At 36.9% G+C, this 19631-nt stretch overlaps 1 protein-coding gene across 12 annotated transcripts in view; it reads left to right on the top strand.

The window, feature by feature from the left end:
• Positions 1–19631, top strand: part of THOC2 (THO complex subunit 2) — a 113394-nt gene that overhangs the window by 66931 nt on the left and 26832 nt on the right. For all 12 annotated transcript variants that reach the window (XM_081221669.1, XM_081221671.1, XM_081221674.1 and 9 more), the window contains 11 exons: positions 4179–4263; positions 4907–5000; positions 5400–5480; positions 7406–7502; positions 9522–9639; positions 10630–10809; positions 11635–11799; positions 15960–16235; positions 17482–17623; positions 18081–18238; positions 19171–19299. In XM_081221669.1, coding sequence (XP_081077795.1) covers positions 4179–4263; positions 4907–5000; positions 5400–5480; positions 7406–7502; positions 9522–9639; positions 10630–10809; positions 11635–11799; positions 15960–16235; positions 17482–17623; positions 18081–18238; positions 19171–19299 — 1525 coding nt within the window. The remainder of the gene's footprint in view (positions 1–4178; positions 4264–4906; positions 5001–5399; positions 5481–7405; positions 7503–9521; positions 9640–10629; positions 10810–11634; positions 11800–15959; positions 16236–17481; positions 17624–18080; positions 18239–19170; positions 19300–19631) is intronic.

Consider the following 19631-nt stretch of genomic DNA (forward strand, 5'->3'; position numbering starts at 1 on the left):
TGAGGAAGCCCAGGAGTATTTGCTAATGGTGTAACTAATTATATACTACACATAGAGTGACTATCAATTTTTGTGGTTTTTAGCTCATTTTGACTACCATGTTAGTTTTTGTAGTTGTCATGTTTGCACAGCTATAAAATCTAACAAAAATCCTCTTTAGGATGCATTATAGTATAGGATGAGGTTTTTTTTTTTTTTTTTTAAAGGAGAGCATACTGTGTAGCCTTTGCTCAGTTTACATAATACATTCAGTGGCTTGTACAAGGTAGTCAAAGTTCTAGGAATTTCTGTTGAAAGTTATAATAAAGATTGCTTTTTTTCTTTTTGGAAGATCTAGTAGAATCGTGCAGAGCTATCTCCTTAGGGAGTCAACTTTTGAAAAATTTCTAGTTTTTTCATTTGTGTGCTTTATTTTCATGTCATTAAAAACATAAGAGTGATGTTAATCTATTGATACTTCCTGATAAACTGTTTGAAGTTTAATTATGAAAATTGTATACTTCAGATCAGTATTGGTTTAGATACTAATTACACTGCTGTATTGCAAGGGTTTTCAGCAAGGCTGTTGATTGTCATTTCTTTTACATTTGTGCAGTCGTATGGTTATTCTAATTAGAAGTAGTGCATTCACTAGTTTAACTAACAGTATGCAGTGACACTTTCTTTTTTTAAATAATAAATTTATTCATTTATTTATTTATGGCTGCGTTGGGTCTTCGTTGCTGTGCACGGGCTTTCTCTCTAGTTGCGACAAGTGGGGGCTACTCTTCGTTGTGGTGCACGGGCTTCTCTTGTTGTGGAGCACAGGCTCTAGGCATGCGGGGTTCAGTATTTGTGGCTCACAGGCTCTAGAGTGCAGGGTCAGCAATTGTGGCACACAGGCTTAGTTGCTCCGCGGCATGTGGAATCTTCCCAGACTAGGGCTCGAACCCATGTCCCCTGCATTGTCAGGCAGATTCTTAACCACTGTGCCACCAGGGAAGCCCCCAGTGATACTTTCTTTGCTGAATGGTACTGTCGTAGGTCAGTCTACCAGGGAAACAGGTGTGTGCACAATCACAGTCTGGTTTAATTTACAGTATGTATAAAGTTCTATGGGATGATAGAGAGGAGAATGAATATTTCACCCCATGGAAGTTGGGGAAGGCATGGAAAGAGATGATATTAGAACTGGTCCTTCCAAAAGAGTTCCAGGCTTAAAAATTCCCCAAGTAGAGTTTCTAGCTTAACAACAACTAATTTTTTTTTTTTTTTTTTTTTCCGGTACGCGGGCCTCTCACTGTTGTGGCCTCTCCCGTTGCAGAGCACAGGCTCTGGACGCACAGGCTCAGCAGCCATGGCTCACAGGCCTAGCCGCTCCGCGGCATGTGGGATCTTCCCAGACCGGGGCACGAACCCGTAGTCCCCTGCATCGGCAGGCGGACTCTCAACCACTGCGCCACCAGGGAAGCCCAACAACTAATATCTTTGAAGCCATTACTATGTGTGGTGGGCGCTGAACTAAGTGCTTCATATGGATTATTTAATGATACATTAAATTTTTTTTGATAAATTTATTTATTTATTTTTGGCTGTGTTGGGTCTTCGTTGCTGCACGCAGGCTTTCTCTAGTTGCGGCAAGCGGGGGCTATTCTTCATTGCAGTGCGGTGGCTTCTCTCGTCGTGGAGCATGGGCTCTAGGTGCGCGGGCTCAGTAGTTGTGGCTCACGGGCTCTAGAGCACAGGCTCAGTAGTTGTGGCACACTGGCTTAGTTGCTCCGAGGCATGTGGGATCTTCCTGGACCAGGGATCGAACCCGTGTCCCCTGCATTGACAGGCGTATTCTCAACCACTGCGCCACCAGGGAAGCCCCGATACATTAAATTTTGAATCTGTCTCTTCCACTCTCTACCGCCACTAACTTAGTTCTTTTATCTGGAGTGTTATAGTGCCTTGTATTATTCTCTTTCTTCAAAATCCTTTGGTGACTAAGCATTGCCTGCAGGTTATATATCAGACTTTATGGCTTGGTGATATAAGAGAACCTTCATGATCTGTCTCGTCCTATTTCCATCCTCATTTCCCGCCAATTCTACCTCTAGCTGTACTGAGCCCACTTATGTTTCCCTGAATGTGCATATATTTTTTGTTTCTTTTGTTTTTACAGGTTTTCCCTTACCTCTTTTTCCTCTCTCCATCTGGTGACCTCATCATTGGACAGTGGGCTCCAGTGTCACCTCTGTGAAGCCTTCCATTGCACATACCACCAAGCACAATTGATTGTTCTTTATTTGTGCTACCACTGTCTCATATGCATATAAATACTATCATACCGCTTATGTATATTGCTATGATTATTTTTCTTTTTAAAATTATCTAATTTTTTGATGATTTTATATATTCACATGGTTTAAATTGTAGTAGATATGAAAAGGTAGACAGTAAAAATTAGTCTCTCACCCTGTCCACTCAGTTCTCCCAAGGAAAAAAAGAGTGGTCACTGTTTAGTTTCTTATTTATCATTCCGGCTATTTTTATGTATATGCAAGTGAATACAAATATATTATTCCCTCCCTTTTTATACTACTGATAGCATATAATAAGTACTGTCCTATAAGTTGCTCTATTTGTTTAAGAATATAAAAATTTTAAAAGTGGTTTTAAATCTACCTCCCCAACTGGACTGAGAGCAGGCGCTGTTACTCATCCTTGTATTCCTGGTGCTTAGTACTTTGCCTGTCACAGAAGACATTAATATGAATTAATGAATAAGTAAATTAATACAAATGTCTATCACAGAAGAATATGTGCAGAATTTTTAATGTACTTGGATTTTTGTTACATTTGTAAGCTCAACTGTTTCACCAGCCTTGAATAATATGATTTTGATATTGATTGAACTTTTTAAGTTGAGAATGGAATGTATTAATTTATTGCTTGGGAATTTCACAAGTTTTGATTACTGTTTAAAACATGAATTTGGTATAGGGCATCCAGTAATTCATGCCACAGATGTTCATTGATTGTGTTCCATATGCCAAGCACCATGGTTGCTTGAGAGGAGGACATAATCAAGAGAATATTCCTTTTATTTATTTATTTATTTTGGTGTTGGGGAAGAGGAAGCAGAAGGGAGTGCGATAAAAAATATGGAAAGGAAGGGTTGGCTTTGGCAAGTAGGAGGGCTTGCCTGAAATAGTAGGGTTAGAAGTAAGGGCAGGTGGTGGCAGAACTTTATTTGTGCTTCAAATAAAGCTTCAAAGTAGAACAGAGTATAGCCAAAGTTTAAAACTGATGGGTCTCTCTTTTCCATGGGATAAAAAGAAACTGGGCCATGCAGAATGGGAAAGGGAAGCAGTTGTTGATGAAATAATTTTGATTGATGGATCAGTTTTGTCATAAGAAGTTTCTTAAGATAATTATATCAAGTTTGTCACTTCCAGAATGGTCACATTCCTTGAATTGTCAACTAAATTCATTATTTGCTTCATTATATTTTCACTCTGGAAAGCTTCCTGTCACCTGTTAGTTTTTCAGGTTTCTAGATTTATTGTGTAGTAATTTCATCAGAAGAGTTTAAGATCCTGTGTAATAATTGTTTTGAATTTGTAAGCATTTCATAGATATAAATTTCCAAAATGTTAGTAAAAGAATACTGAGTAGAGGGAGAATTAAAGAGCAAGGACAAGAGTAGAATTGATTTTTCAAGAATTGTTTACTTTGAATATGAAAACCAGAGAACTTCTTGTATCAAGGAGTGCACCATTAGTTATTACTCGGTTAGGGTCACTGAGACAGATGGCATGAGGCATTTCAAAGTATTACACCAAATTTGATATCTTAATCCCTAAACTGATAATGAGCCCTTCTAAATCTAAAATAATTATTCTCTGTAAGAAGAGTTTTATGTACTTGTAGAGTACGTTAAGAGTTTTAATGCTTATTAGACTATTACTATAAAATGAACATGTGTATATTGTAAATGTTAAGCACTAATACAAAATTTTAATACCCTCTTGGAGAATGCCTAATCAAAATAGCCCAGGTCCTGTAGTAAAACATATGATGAGGGTGGTTGTTTACATGGATCCATTTTGGATATTTGGGAAATAAAATTTTTTTCATGATGTAACAAAGCTACCAACATTAAAAGGGAAATTACTTAAGATGATCCCTGCCACCTTTTTCTCCCCTTGTAGGCGTCTAACCAAGGAAAATGTGAAGCCTTCTGGAAGACAAATTGGGAAGTTGAGCCACAGCAATCCAACCATTTTGTTTGATTATGTATGTTCTGAGGTTAATACTATTTTCAGAGGTTTTTCTTTGTGTAGTCTTTAAATCAGCACAAGTGGAAATAGAATGATGTAGTTTAAAAATGTTTGATAGTTTTGGGGGACAAAAACTTTAGCAAATGAAACATTGTATGGTTATTCTAAAAACAAAATTTAGTATGTAATATATTTAACACATTGATCTACTTTTCTAATAATAAGTGACAGTGCTACTGTTATTAAACAGACTAACATTGTCTTGTGTACCACATTTTGAGTTATAAAAACATTAATAAAGTGATGCATTATTTGTTGATTTTAGTTTTTAGAAACATTTGAACAGCACTTCGTTGTGATTCAGATGTAACACTTTCATGTTTAGAAAGAGACTTCTAAAACACATTTGACATAAGTCTAGCCTCTATAATTCCAAAATTCAAGTTTGGATGCCCTGGAATTATTTCCTAATTGGAAATTGTAGCCTAAGAAAATATTTTCTAAGGAAATGATAAAATAGTAGGTTTTATATAAATACACAATGGAAGGAAGCATTATTTCTTTTGAAAAATAAAAAAGTATAGCCATTATTTAGTTAGCACAGTAAAAGTTCTCTTTTGATTAGTCAGTGCCTTTTATTCTTTGTTGCTGTCTTCCAGATCTTGTCACAAATACAGAAGTATGATAACTTAATAACACCTGTAGTAGATTCATTGAAATACCTCACTTCATTGAATTATGACGTCTTGGCCTGTATCCTTTCAGGTGAAGTAATAACATAGATTTCACGTTTCATAGATCTTAGTGGTGAATGTTTTATTTTCATTGTAAGTTCCTTTAGCAACCATCTGAGGTTGATTCAGTTGGCTGATCGAAAGGTTGACCAGTTGGGAGTTTGTGTGTATGTCTGTGTTGTATATTGGGAAAGACAATGTTAAGATTACTAAATATCTTTGATATAGTTAGAATCTACTTGCTGAAAGCTGGGAAAGAGGCTAAAAAAGAAAAGTTGGTACTACGGTGAGTGTATTTTTCCATAATTGGTAATAAATTGGAGCTAACAATTTATTTTCCAAGGGGTGGCTTTTTGTTGTTGTTTTAGCGGTCTTTGTTAGGGATGTGGTGACAAAATTTTTTCTTAATATATGAAAGATTGTATCATTGAAGCTTTAGCTAATCCAGAAAAGGAGAGAATGAAACATGACGACACAACCATCTCAAGCTGGCTTCAGAGTAAGTATTTTTATCTTTCCAAGGATGAAATTTCCATCTGTTGTCATTGCTATGCTATGTATTCTGTTACCTATGCTAAGAGCCTATTTGTCAAGTGCTCTTGACAATATCTAGCCACTCAGCTTGTTCTACAGAGGGTCCATGTCCTTGGCTGTGTAAGGAGATTCATATGGTACTTAATTCATTTTCTAACTCAAGAAGCCAGTATTGGCTGTGATAGCATTTGGGCAAGCATTACTGGGGAGATGGAAGTTCCCATCCATTCTATTATTTTAGAAGAACTAATCTTTTTTTTAAGTTTTTTTCTTGATGTGGACCAATTTTAAAGTCTTTATTGAATTTGTTACAATATTGCTTCTGTTTTATGTTTTGGTTTTTTGGCTGTGAGGCATGTGGGCTCTTAGCTCTCCAACCAGGGATCGAACCTGCACCCCCTACATTTGACGGTGAAGTCTTAACCAGTGGACTGCCAGGGAAGTCCCTAGAAGAATTAATCTTAAGGGAACTATTCTCCCTTCTCTCCTTTCCATCCTGAGGCTCCAGTCACCTTAAAAGAAAAAAAACTTGGTTGTTTAACAAAAAGCCCTAGCCTTGTTTTTTTTCCTTGTACCTTTGATTTCTAGCAGCCAGTTACATTTTCTTTCAACCTGTTGTGTCTCTGATAGCTGAATCTTGCAGTAGCTCCCCATTGCTCTTTGAAGTCTGCAATCTGTAATAAATCATACAAGTAAGTTCTTTTGGAATCAGATCCTTTCTGTACTAGCCTCATCTTTTACCCCTCCCTAATATTCTAGGTTCCGTTAATGCTGAACTTCTTGCACTTTCCATGGCCTTTTGCACATGTTATTCCCTCTTCTTGGGGTACCCTTGGGGTACCCTTCTATGCCCACTCATCTCTTCCAACACATTTTCTACTTATTCATTAGATTTCAGCTTAGAGGTCACTTTCTTTGGAAAGCTTTCCTTGTTAACAACCCAAAAGTCAGAATAAGGTGCCCCTCTTCTGAACTTCTATGGAACTTTTTATTCATCATAGTTATTTTAGTTCAGTTTTCTATATCTCTCTGGACTGTAAGCTCCTTGAGGGCAGGACCTGTGTTTTGTCCATTGTCCTTTAGGTGCTCAGCAAATAATTCTTGAAAAGGCTGCAGATCACTTGACTTTACTGGGGTCTCCTCCTCTTTTTTTTTTTTTTTTTTTAAAAAGGCCACGCCATGCTGCATGCAGGATCTTGGTTTCCTGACCAGGGATTGAACCCATGCCCCCTGCATTGGGCATGCCAAGTCTTAACAGTTGGATGGCCAGGGAAGTCCCTCCTCCTCTTGTCTTGAGTGGGGTTTTCTCCCTACTAATGTGATAAGGACTCTTGGCTAAAATTGGTCTTTTGATTGCTTCTTGGTCTGGCAATGTTTCCTTGCCCCTCTACAACTAGTGGCATGTTCCTAGATAAAATGAGATTTTTTTGTGTGACTCAAACATTTGAGGGGCAGGTGTTTTGTTGATCATTCAAGTTTACTGCATCATCTGCAAGATTTTGTTGTGGCCTAATTAACGTCAAGTTATGGAATCAGGCCGTATAAGTTTGAATCGCTGTTCTACCTCATACCAACTGTGTGTCCATGAGCAAGTTACGTGACCTGTCTGTTCAGAATTTCCCTCATCGATAGGTTTATACCTACCTGAGATGATTACTGCAAAGGTTAAATGAGATAATTACATAAAGAGCTTAATAGACTGCTTGGCATATGTATGGTCAATAAATATTAGCTGTTATTAATTATAAAATTCTGTTCAGTGGCATCAGCAATACAATTTTTCCCACCTCATTTTGTTTTGGAAATTCTGTTGAAATGACACTTAATATTGTGCTTTTTGTTTTATGAACTGTTTTTTAAAAAGCCCTATTTCTTTTTTATCTCATATAGGTCTGGCTAGTTTCTGTGGTGCAGTTTTTCGTAAATATCCAATTGATCTTGCTGGTCTTCTTCAATATGTGGCTAATCAGCTAAAGGCAGGCAAAAGGTATTCATAGCAAATTATATGTAAATGAAATTCAATAATTAGAGTACTTCTACTGGTATTGGGATACTGACATTGCTATTATGTTGAAAAACTGTTTGTTGGTTGTAGGCTTAAGAAAATAATTGCTCACTTATTTATATGGAATTCTTTAATTAAAAGAAATAACTTAAAATATACAGAAAAAAATGTAATATTTGGCTATATGTGTAACTCATTAAAGAAACTAACTCATTTTGACTACCTGTTAGGCTTTTGAATAAATGGTTGATATGGTATATTGTAAATCCTCTTATGGCAAAACACATTGCACTGTTGATTATGCTACTGGACAGTAATTGGCCTTTACATTGAACATTTGGTAGGAATGTGTTTATTTTGAGGGTATATATAGTATCTTTAAAACACAACTATTTTTTGAATTTAAACTTCAGAGATAGGTAACACTAATGCACCTTTTGGACATTGTCTTCTTTTCTTTATAAATACTGAGTTTCATTATTTTATTCTGGACCAATATCAGTGCTTAGAGTTTGAATTAGAATGTATATTAAACCCCATCAGCAATAGACTGACTAGACTCAAAGAATGGGAAATGGTTTTTAGAAGCTTTCTGCTAGAAAGCAAACAGAAATCTGTAAAGCTATCTAGTGCTCCAAACAAGTATTACCTAAGTAATTCTTGACAGATTATTTTGGTTTAGGGAAAGCTTAAAAAAAAATTAGGTTTGGAATTTAATCCACATATATCACTTGCTTTATACTCATCTATTGGCCATTTGTATACATTTTACTCTTCTGTGTCTATATAGGGCAGGAAAACATCACATCACTTTTAAATCTCTAGTTCAGTTTTATGTACTGTGATATAGTTTTTGTGACCATCTAATGAAAAGATTGTTTAAAGGAAAAACAAAATATTTCATTGGTACTTGTTGCATACTTATTTGCATGAGGGCCCTCTTGTTTTCAAAAACTATGTTTAGAGAAGCAAGGCAAGTTGAGAGAGTAAGCACTTAATAAGAATCTTAGAAAACTGTTCCTTTGTCTATTAACTTGTATCTTGGGTATACCTAGCTTTACCTTTCTTTGGAAAAACATCTGTATTTGTTCTGTAGGAAAGAATGTTTTTCCTTATCTTCATTACTTAACAAATTAAGGAAGATCTTGGAAGTCATAAGGTGTTATTTCCATTGACAGTCCTAAACTTTGAGAATTCAAATGAATAACTGTTGGCACAGTAATAAATAATGTGTAAGGCAGGCCACTAAACTGTCATCTTAGGCTCAAATATCACAACTTGGAATTTGCATTTCCTTCCTTTTTTCCTTTCTCCTCTCCCTCCCTCCATTCCTCCCAAGTGTGTGTGATTATTTAAAGAGATGGCTCTATACTATCAAAAAATATATATTGAGCATCCTGTACTGGAGGATAAAAAAAATGCTATGAAGGGCATTATTGGGTTGGCTGCTAAAAATGAAGTATGACCTGTATATTAGATAAAAGTATTGTATCAGTGTTAGGTTTACTAAAGTTGATAACTATTGCTGTGGTTATGTAAGAGAATAGCAATAGTCTTAGGAAACACATTAGCAATTTTAGGGCTAATTAGGAGTTTTAGGTACCTCTAAAATGATGTTACTTACTAGATAAGTTACTCTCAAATAGTTCAAGAAAATTGTGAGAGAGAGAGAGTGTGTGTGTGTGTGTGTGAGAGAGAGAGAGAGAGAGAGAAGATGGGGGAGAGAGAGAGAAAACAAATGATAAAGTGAATGGGATGTTCACAATGTTAATAACAGGTGAAGTAGGGATAAAGGCTATGTGGGTGTGCTTTGTACTATTCTTATCTTTGTATCCTATCTGTAAGTTTGAAATTACTTCCAAGTAAAAAGTTAAACATATTACATGCCCCAAATATTTACATACAAATAATTTAGGGATTCTTAGTATATTAATTACAATTCATTTTTACTTTTATGTTTGAAGTTTCAACTATAGACTATTTCTTATTTTTCCTAAATAGTTTTGACCTGCTTATATTGAAAGAAGTGGTACAAAAAATGGCAGGAATAGAAATTACAGAAGAAATGACAATGGAGCAACTAGAGGCCATGACTGGTGGAGAGCAGCTAAAAGCTGAGGTGAGAATTGCTCTTTTTGTTTAGTGACTCAAAATTCAAAATGTATGCATGCTCCCTTTTAAAATCGCATCAGAAAAAATAAAATACTTGGGAATAAACATCACCAAGGAGGTGAAAGACTTATAAGCTGAAAACTACAAAACATTAATAAAGGAAATTGAAGATGATTCAAAGAAATGGAAAGATATCCCATGCTCTTAGATTGGAAGAGTTAACATTGTTAAAATGGCCATGCTACCCAAAGCAATCTACAGATTGAATGCAATACCTATCAAATTACCCATGACATTTTTTACAGAACTAGAACAAATAATCCTAAACTTTATATGGAACCATAAAAGACCCAGAATTGCCAAAGCAATCCTGAGGAAAAAGAACAAAGCAGTAGGCATAACCCTCCCAGACTTCAGACAGTGTTACAAAGCTACAGTAATCAAAATGTACGCATGTTCATAATAAAGAATTTAAACAGCACATAAGTACATAAAGCTAAGTGTCAAAGCCATACATACTCTCCTCTTACAATCGCCCCCACCTCCCTTTTAAAAATTGCGATATACTAGTTATTTTAACCTTTTTGAAAAGCTGAAACAAAGTATAAAAGACAGTAAGTAATACATCTGGAGGGAAATAAATATCAAATCTTCTGTGGTCCTTGATACCCCAACGGGCATAAATCTGAGCATAGTTATTCTGTTGTTGACTCTGCCCCACACTGACTAAAGGATAATCCTTTATAAGGGACTGCATGGTAGAAAGTGGAAAATATGTAGAAGTTTAAAGACAGTTGACAGTTATCTTTAAGCCAGTGACTAAAGCCAGTGGCAGTAATAGTGTCAGTAAATTTGTAAAGAGAGGGAAGGAATGTAGAGTGTGTGGGTTTGTTATCTTCAGGATTGTAACCAAACCCTTTCTGTGTTTTTTTCTTCAAATCGGATGCCATGTGTTATGTACTGGTACACTGGTAAAGTTATGTCTTCTCTTTTGCAGGGTGGTTACTTTGGCCAGATAAGAAACACTAAAAAGTCCTCCCAGAGATTAAAGGATGCACTATTAGACCATGATCTTGCTCTTCCTCTCTGTTTGCTTATGGCTCAGCAGAGGAATGGGGTAATCTTTCAGGAAGGTGGAGAGAAACATTTGAAACTTGTGGGAAAGCTCTATGATCAGGCAAGTTAAAGTGGCCTTTGTGTTTCTATGGGTCTTTAAATCTTGATAGTGGAAAATATAGAATGTGATACAATTTGAAAAATGTGGTTTTGCACATCATATATATATCATATGATATATATTATATACAACATATAATATGTAATTATATAATTATATAGATATAATAGACATTCTGGAAATTGGGACTCTTTCTGTGCAAATTATGATATTTAAGAGATGGATCTAGGGGATATAATCATATGTATAAGGTTTTCAGTTAAGTAGATAACTTCAAGTTGTTTGCTCTCATCTTTTCTGATCTCTGGAAATCTGGAATTTCAGCCACAACAAAGTAGATATGATCTTCATTTATAAAATATATTTTAAAATATTAAGCACCAAAACCTATGGTTAGCCTACAAAATGTGTTTAACTATCACCAACTATATAACAAGGAAATAAAAAACATCACGCATATTTTATAGAGTTTTCGACTTTTAAGGGCCAAGAAAATTGACTTGCACATACATAAAATTGTTCTATGTGATTTAGATAAATATATTCTGCTACTAAAGGTGGTGAACAATAGCTTGGAACTTGAGACCTTGGTTGACTATTAAAGTCTTAGTTAGATTAGTCAACTTTTCAGGACTTGGGTATCTCTTTTGTAATAAGATTATATGATTAAGTTTGTAGATTGTCTCCAGAGTTCTTTCAAGTAGTAAAATTTGAATTGTTAATCAAAATATTGTTGAAATATATCTTAGTCATTTTGGAAAATGTTATGTTGGTTTAGTAAAATGGTAGCACATTTGTGTTTTTTGTCTTATTTTTTAAATTTAGTGTCATGATACCCTGGTACAGTTTGGTGGGTTTTTAGCATCTAATCTAAGCACAGAAGATTATATAAAGCGAGTGCCTTCAATTGATGTGCTCTGTAATGAATTTCACACACCCCATGATGCAGCATTTTTCCTGTCTAGGCCAATGTATGCACACCATATTTCGGTAAGTATAAGTATCTTTGCTGCCATTCAGGAGTGATTCCACATTACTACTTAACTGTTTTATTTGTAAATGCATTTTAATTTGACATAGATATAGATTATGAGAGAGTTGCTCTTTTGTTAATACTCAGCTCTGCGCAGTGGGCAATGAAAATATCCCCTTTAAAAAGTAAGTCTTACTAGTTCTATAATTTTACTGTTACTACACCACCAGTTGTCCAAGTTGATGTCTTATGGGCCCTCTAGAACTATAGTTCTCCACCATTAGTGCAGCTCATCAGGGAATTATTAGAAAATCACCAAGGAAGCATCTTAAAAACTCAACCCCATGTCCATAAATTCTAATTTAGTAAGTTGAATGGTACCTGGGGATTTTTGTTTTGTTTTTGTTTTTTTAACAAGCACTAGATGATTCTGCTGCAGGCGAATGTGGAACGTCATTCTGAGAAACACTCCTCTTGAATACAGAGAATCCTGTTTCCTCAGTGACAGTATCACTGTCAGATAGTTGACTTGCTATTACACATACTGCCTTGAAAGAAATAAAGACTGACAGACTTAACCACGCCCAAACATTCTAAATACTCTTGCACTCTCTGTTGTGTAACTTCTAGGAAAGGTATATTCATGGCTCTTGTTTTATTTCTCTCCACCTAAATGAAACAACTGAAAACAAACAACAACAAAAAGCAAACTAGAGCCCTCCCAAGCAGGGTATCCCGTTAGTGACTGTATTGAAATCCAAGTAAGGATGTGGGGGAAGAGGAGACAGCCCTCCCTCCTTTTCTCTATCTGCCACCTGGACTCTTCCCTTTAAAGCAGTTACCTCTAATAGGAATTTACTTTTCCTTTTCCCTCAGGGCCATGGTCAGTACTCTGTTTGGAAACCGTGGTACTTCCCCACTCTGACTGGCGCCCAAGCATATTCATTTTTCTGTAGGCTTAGATTCTGGCCCTTCTGTTTATCTGTTGTTGTTTTTTAAGTCTGTACTATGCAAGGCTTTCACTACAGATTTTGGGGAAGATCTCGTTCCCTTATCTTTAAGTAGGCTCCCTTCTTGTTCCCAGTGGGGATACAGGGCTGTGTAGTAGAGTGGGGGAAAAGGTGCTGAGAAATCTGGGATCTAATTGATCATTTAATCAACCATCAGCTGTTAGTGTTTACATATCAACTGCTACAGTCTCACACTTGCCCTCTAACAACTAACTAAATGTTAATTGATTCAATTATCACTTGTGATACTGTGCTGTACTCTCTAGAGGGAAAAAGGGAATAAGGGAGTAGGATTGGGCTTCTTCTCCTTTAGACTCTCTCAATCCAGAAAATTGCTATGCTCTCTTTGTGTAGTTATGTTTTGTGTTGTCGCCCCACCCCACAGTAGATCAGTCTCAGCTATACAACAGGGGACCTGATTTCTTGAAGGACTGAGGTGGGAGAATTGCTTCATCTCAGAAATTCTGACCTGCCCTGTGCTATACTGAGAAGTGACACACTAATCAGCGCTATTGAACCCTAGCAAACAGGAACACCTGGTTGCTTGAGGTTGGCTGAACTTTTCCAGGTCAGAAAATGGAGCAGGTCATTCATACCAACAGCTACTTTTTCCGTAGCCTGTGTAAAATATTGTGTCTTTGTCATTTAAGAGATAAAAATATCTAAACAAAGAAATGTCATTTTCCTTTCAAGTTTGAGGAGAAAAACAGAGAACTATACAGAGGTGGCTATACAACCAAATCAGGGGTAGGCCACATTGCCACCCCCTGGAAAGGGAATTCCTCGGCAACCTTGGTTACACTGGATTGGGCATCCAGGCTTTCCTAGGGATCCTTACTTCTGCCTCTTGGGTGAAAGCCCCTCTTGAAGAACCTTTGATGAGAGAGTATGAGTATTAGAGGGCTGCTAGGTCCCTTCCATAAATTGACTATTGGCAGGCTCTCATGGGAATAATTTAGCCAACCAAACATTGCTCACATTGTTAGGCCAAGAGCTTTTTGAACAGTAATTAGAAGTACAGCAGGGAATTCCCTGGCGGTCCAGTGGTTAGGACTCTGCGCTTCCACTGCAGGGGGCATGGGTTCGATCCCTGGTTGGGGAACTAAGATACCACATGCTGCGCGGCACGGCCAAAAACAAAATAAAAGTACAATAACAGTGGATATCAGTTCTATTCCGTAGGTCTAGTTCCCCAGGTGACTTTGTAAAGCTGTTATGCTTATCCATTTGACTGAAGATGTGAGCTTGAAGAAGGGTTAAACTGACTTTAGGCAAGGAAATATTTGTCCTAGGCAAATATGCAGTATAGCCGTCTTTTCTGATCAAGCCTATTTTTTTTTCAACTAGATAGGAATGAGGGGGGTGCCTGGAAATGGAAGTCACAGATTCAGAAACAAAGGATTAGGGAGACTGGGGCTATCATATAACACTGTCATACCTCTAACCTAATTTTCAGTTTTAATTGCTGAGAGCCACCTTGCAACACTGGTCTGAAAGAAAGGCTTTTCCCCTAGTCCATGTTCTAAATATGACCAAATCAGGTATATAAGCTATCTTATGCAGGTAGTTTCATCACTGTTTTATTCTGTGTTTTGTTAGAACTTCAACAGATGTCTTTCTGTTCACATAGATTCATATTAGTTGCCTTCAATAGGACCCACCCTCAAAAATTTAAAAGCCTTTCTTATCCCAGCTGCTATTCTCTCAGGTCTCTGGTGTAATTGGGACCTCTCCCCTAAGTAATGTTCTTTATATTTATAGCTTTGCCACCTATGTGGCCTCAGTAGTTACCAGCGTGCTCTCTAAAATGGGGAAAACAGGAGATAATTTTTCCCACTTCTAAAGTAATTGTATGATTCTCAGAGCCTGTTTGAGATACCCTGTGGAACAAAGAGTACTTGGCATGCCTTCAATCCAGTGAGCCTGGGGTATGGAGCGCTCAGGAGGGACGGCAGCTGGACTGTAGGAGCCAAGACTCTTTTTGCCTATCACGATGCAGAACTGGAAGTGGGACCTTTGACTTCAGATCTTCTAGTTCTGGGATCCATGTTTAGCACAAACTGTAAATATTTAAGTGCTTTCTAGCATAAAGAAGAAGCTAGTTTTAGATCTCCTCTTAGGTTCATCTTCAGGGATGATGCCTAACCCAGACAGTTTTCTGGGTGAGAGCTCTTTTGTCTCAAAGAGACTGAAGGACATGAGATAATAGCAACAACTCCACTTGGTATTGTTTTCTTTTTTATGTTTGACACACATTCTATGAACTAATATGTAGTCCCTCCCATTGTACTAACAGATTCTTTTTCTCATACAATTAAGGGTATGGCCTTCCTCTGACTCTCCCCCAAATTAGGATAAACCAATCAGGCCAAAAAAAGCTGTGGTTAAGTCAGTTCCCACATGCTTTAAACTCCAGTATATCATAGCCATTCAGAGAAAATCATAATTTAGCTTAGCAATAGGGTTACCAGTTGGTCCTGTTTTGCCTGAGACTTTCCCAGTGTTAGCACTACAGTCTTGCATCCTGGGAAACCCCTCAATCACTGGAAAACCTGGACAGTTGGTCCCCCTACTTAGTGGTCTTATGGTAACGTTCTCATAACCTTTCTTTGTGTTGATCCAGCTTCTTAATTGACAAATCGTAACAGATGATAGGGGCTACATGTAGCGATAAAACATTCTGTTTTGGTTGGCTGTTACTAGTTCCATTCTGCCTCTTTACTAGTGTTAAGACCCTCTACTTGGTTCCCTTGAATATCTCAAAAGCAGGAGTGGAAACCCTGCATGTTCAATCCTGGATGCAACAGCAAGAGAGAGTAGGGTGGGGGAGATGGACAGGGGGCCCACATACCCTATTCACTTACTCAACAGGTCAGATGCAATAAGAATCTTCGGAAAAGCTCATAGTAAGCACACAGGACTAAATATTGAAACAGCTTCCAGGGATGATATATCTTAAAAGAAGTGTTGTTGGTAAGAAATTAGAATTCCTACAACAGTTTTTGTTTGTTTGTTTGTTTTTGTTTGTTTTTATTTGTTTTGTTTTTCCTACAACAGTTTTGATTGGTCATCTTCTGATTCTTGAAAAGGGAACCTAGATTTTTATACTATGAAAATCAGTGCTATAAATCATATTGTATGTGTGTGTTTTTGCTTTTTATCTCCAGTCAAAGTATGATGAACTTAAAAAATCAGAGAAGGGAAATAAACAGCAACATAAAGTTCACAAGTACATTACATCATGTGAAATGGTGATGGCTCCTGTCCATGAAGCAGTGGTTTCCTTACATGTTCCCAAAGTCTGGGATGACATCAGCCCTCAATTCTATGCCACATTCTGGTCATTGACAATGTATGACCTTGCAGTTCCACATACCAGCTATGAACGGGAAGTCAATAAACTTAAAGTCCAGATGAAAGCAATTGATGACAATCAGGAAATGGTAGGTTTTTGTTCTAGTAGCTCAAGTACAATAACTTCATGGTATTAATTCAACATTATCCATACTTTAGAATTATATTAGCTCAGGTTCATATCTTGTTTTTACATAATGTTTTTCTAAGTGGGTTTAGAGGTTATCCTCTCCATGGGTGGGGCAGGGGCTTGGAGGTTATGACCAATCAAAAGGTATTTGAGGGCTGTGTTAGCAACTTAAAATGATCTACTTAACTCCAATTGCAAGAGCAATAGGAATTCCCCAAAGGAGAATTCTTTAGGAGAAAGTTTTATTGAAGAGGTGAGTCTTGAACTGGATAGGCCTTGAAGATAGGTTAAGTTTGGAAATATGGAGGCAAATTGGTGACTGTAAAGCTTCAGCAAAGGCATGAAGTAGTCTAAGGTTTAAAGTGACCACTTTTACTGTGGCGATTGGGCTTAGTGATAAATTTGAAAGGTTAGGTTGGGGCCAGGTGATGTAGAGCAATGAAAGTTAGAAAGGAAGGCTTGAGGGACTTCCCTGGGGGTCCAGTGGTTAAGACTCCGCGCTCCAAATGTAGGAGGCTGGGGTTTGATCCCTGGTTGGGGAACTAGATCCTGCACGCATGCCGCAACTAAAAGTCCACATGCCGCAACTAAAAGATCCCATGTGCTGCAACGAAGATCCCACGTGCCTCAACTAAGACCCGGCGCAGCCAACTAAATAATTAGTTTTTAAAAATGCACTTTAAAAAAAAAAGGAAGGCTTGATAAAATTGAGAGCTATTTTAGATTCCTCAGTGGGGAAGCGATAATGGTAAAAATGGTACTTTAGACAGATTGCTCGTGACAGTGATATGAAGGATACGTTTGATAGGGCAAGGGACGCTGGCATTAGGCAGGAGACCAACTAGGTGGCTTTTTGGGTAATTCATTATGAAGTAGTGAGAGCATAGACTATGGTGGAGGTAGTGGGAATGCAAAAGACTTGTAAGCAGTTAGAATATTGGAACAGAGAAGGAAGGATCAAAGATGGCTCCATGCCTCAGAGTAAAAGTACCAGTGTTGAGAAGGTATCCTGTTTTGATAGTGTGCAAAGACTGACTTTGTCTCGGATTTGTTGAATGGAGGTCAAAGCACATCCAAGTGGACTCCTAAACATCCCTGTTGAAGTAATTAGTATAAGGTATCAGCATTTATCTCCTCAAAATTTTTAATTAAAAGGAGAGGTAATGTGCCTGTAGTTAGAAAAGTATCTAACTTATACTTTGTAGCCTCCAAATAAAAAGAAAAAAGAGAAGGAGCGATGTACTGCCCTTCAGGACAAGCTTCTTGAAGAAGAAAAGAAGCAGATGGAACATGTACAGCGAGTGCTACAGAGACTGAAACTGGAAAAGGACAATTGGCTTTTAGCAAGTAAGTTGTTAGAATTGTTACATTTCTGCCACTGCTACATTAAAAAAGCAAACTTTTATAACTTTGGAGGTATTGAAGTGTATTATGTTTGTATTTCACCTCAGTGTTCACTATCCCATTCTTTGGTTGTTCATTAACGCAGAGTCGACTTCACATGTTCACTGAAGGAACAGATTTAATTTGCTGGTGAAATTAATTAACTTAAAACTACAATATTGGCAGCTTATCATTCAACTTTTCTGTATAAAATCTTATCTCTGGAGAAATTATAGGTAGAAAAATGTCCACAGAGTGAAAATGAAAGTCTTATCCCAGGCATGACCTTTTGGTTACAAACTATAAATAGTTTGTGGTTTTATATCATTCTCTACACTAAAGTTTATGTTGTCATGTTTAGTGGCCTTGAGGCACTTGAGGAAGAAGTTTACCACTTAATATATTCTTCCCTTATTTTTAGAATCTACCAAAAATGAGACCATCACAAAATTTCTACAGCTGTGTATATTTCCTCGATGTATTTTTTCAGCAATTGATGCTGTTTACTGTGCTCGTTTTGTTGAATTGGTACATCAACAGAAAACTCCAAATTTTTCCACACTTCTTTGCTATGATCGAGTAAGTTCTTTTTATTGCAACCTTTAAAAAAAAGTCTCACACAAATATAGCTAAACATTATATATAATCTATAGAGGTATTATTGTGTGTGTGGTTAAAAGCATGAACTCAAGAGCCAAGTGCCTGAACTTGAATCCTAGCTCTGCTACTTTCTAGCTATATGATCTTTGGCAAGTATTTTTTAACCTCTCTGTGCCTCAGTTTTCTATCTGTAAAACGGGATAATAGTACCTGCTTCATAAGATTGTTGTGAGGAATAAATGAGTCACTATACACAAAAGCACTTTGAGTAGTGCCTGATATAAGCACCCCTAGTTAATCCATTAACTCAACATTTGGGTTTATATGTTTGTCATAATAGGTAGAACTCTCTTCTCCATTTTTAACCTTCACCCCCTCAGGAAACAACGAAAAAGCTTACACTTTTGCACATATATAAAAGCAGGGATGCTTTTCAATATGGTCACATTCACAGATTTTTGCATCTGGCTTTTTTCATAATAATAAATTGCTGCATTTTGTGGTGTAAAAACATGATGTATGTTACAGCCTGTCAGCTGCCTATTTCTAGTTTCTATCAGCCTCGCCTCTGCTTACTGTCCCCTTAACCCCAGTAATGTCTATGGCTAAGTCTTTGTTAAAGAAGTTATGTTGTAATAATAATGATAGTTTTTTTCTTCCCTCATTGTAAATCAGCTTTCTTTATAAAAGTGGTTTTTTTGTTGTTGTTCTTATTGTTGCTTTATGAATGTGCTATTTCCTCACAAAAGCCAGAATCTTTAAAGGTCTCTGGAATTGTGAACATAAAAGGGGAAGATGCATTTTGACTAAACTTACCTGTTTATTATGATTTGCTATTACATGATCTTTTAATATTTTGAGCTAATTTTGACCTTGATTTGATTTTATTTTTCACACATTGTTTTCTATAGGTTTTCTCTGATATAATTTACACAGTCGCAAGCTGTACTGAAAATGAAGCTAGTCGATATGGGAGATTCCTTTGCTGCATGTTAGAGACTGTAACCAGGTGGCACAGTGATAGAGCCACATATGAGAAGGTATGACAAATACTCTTACATTTTACCCATTTACCATGTATATAATGACCGCTTCCAGTAAGCTCTGGATTCAGCTTTAAAAGGGAAGCTGAGTTTAAGATTCAGTTGTAAAACAATGTTTAAAATTTAAGCACAATTCATTCATTATTAAAAAAATGCTATATTTTTATCCTATCTCAAACTGACATTTCAAATTAATGTCATTGAATAAGGTGAATCTTTCTGTGAAAACTACCTATAATTCAAAATACACATTTATGTTTTCACATGGAATCGTTACATTAATCTAGTCTACTTAAGTTTTAGCTTCTACTATTTTGGGGGACAGAATT

The sequence above is a fragment of the Mesoplodon bidens genome, assembly GCF_964165515.1.
Source record: "Mesoplodon bidens genome assembly, chromosome: X".
Lineage (NCBI taxonomy): Eukaryota > Metazoa > Chordata > Mammalia > Artiodactyla > Ziphiidae > Mesoplodon > Mesoplodon bidens.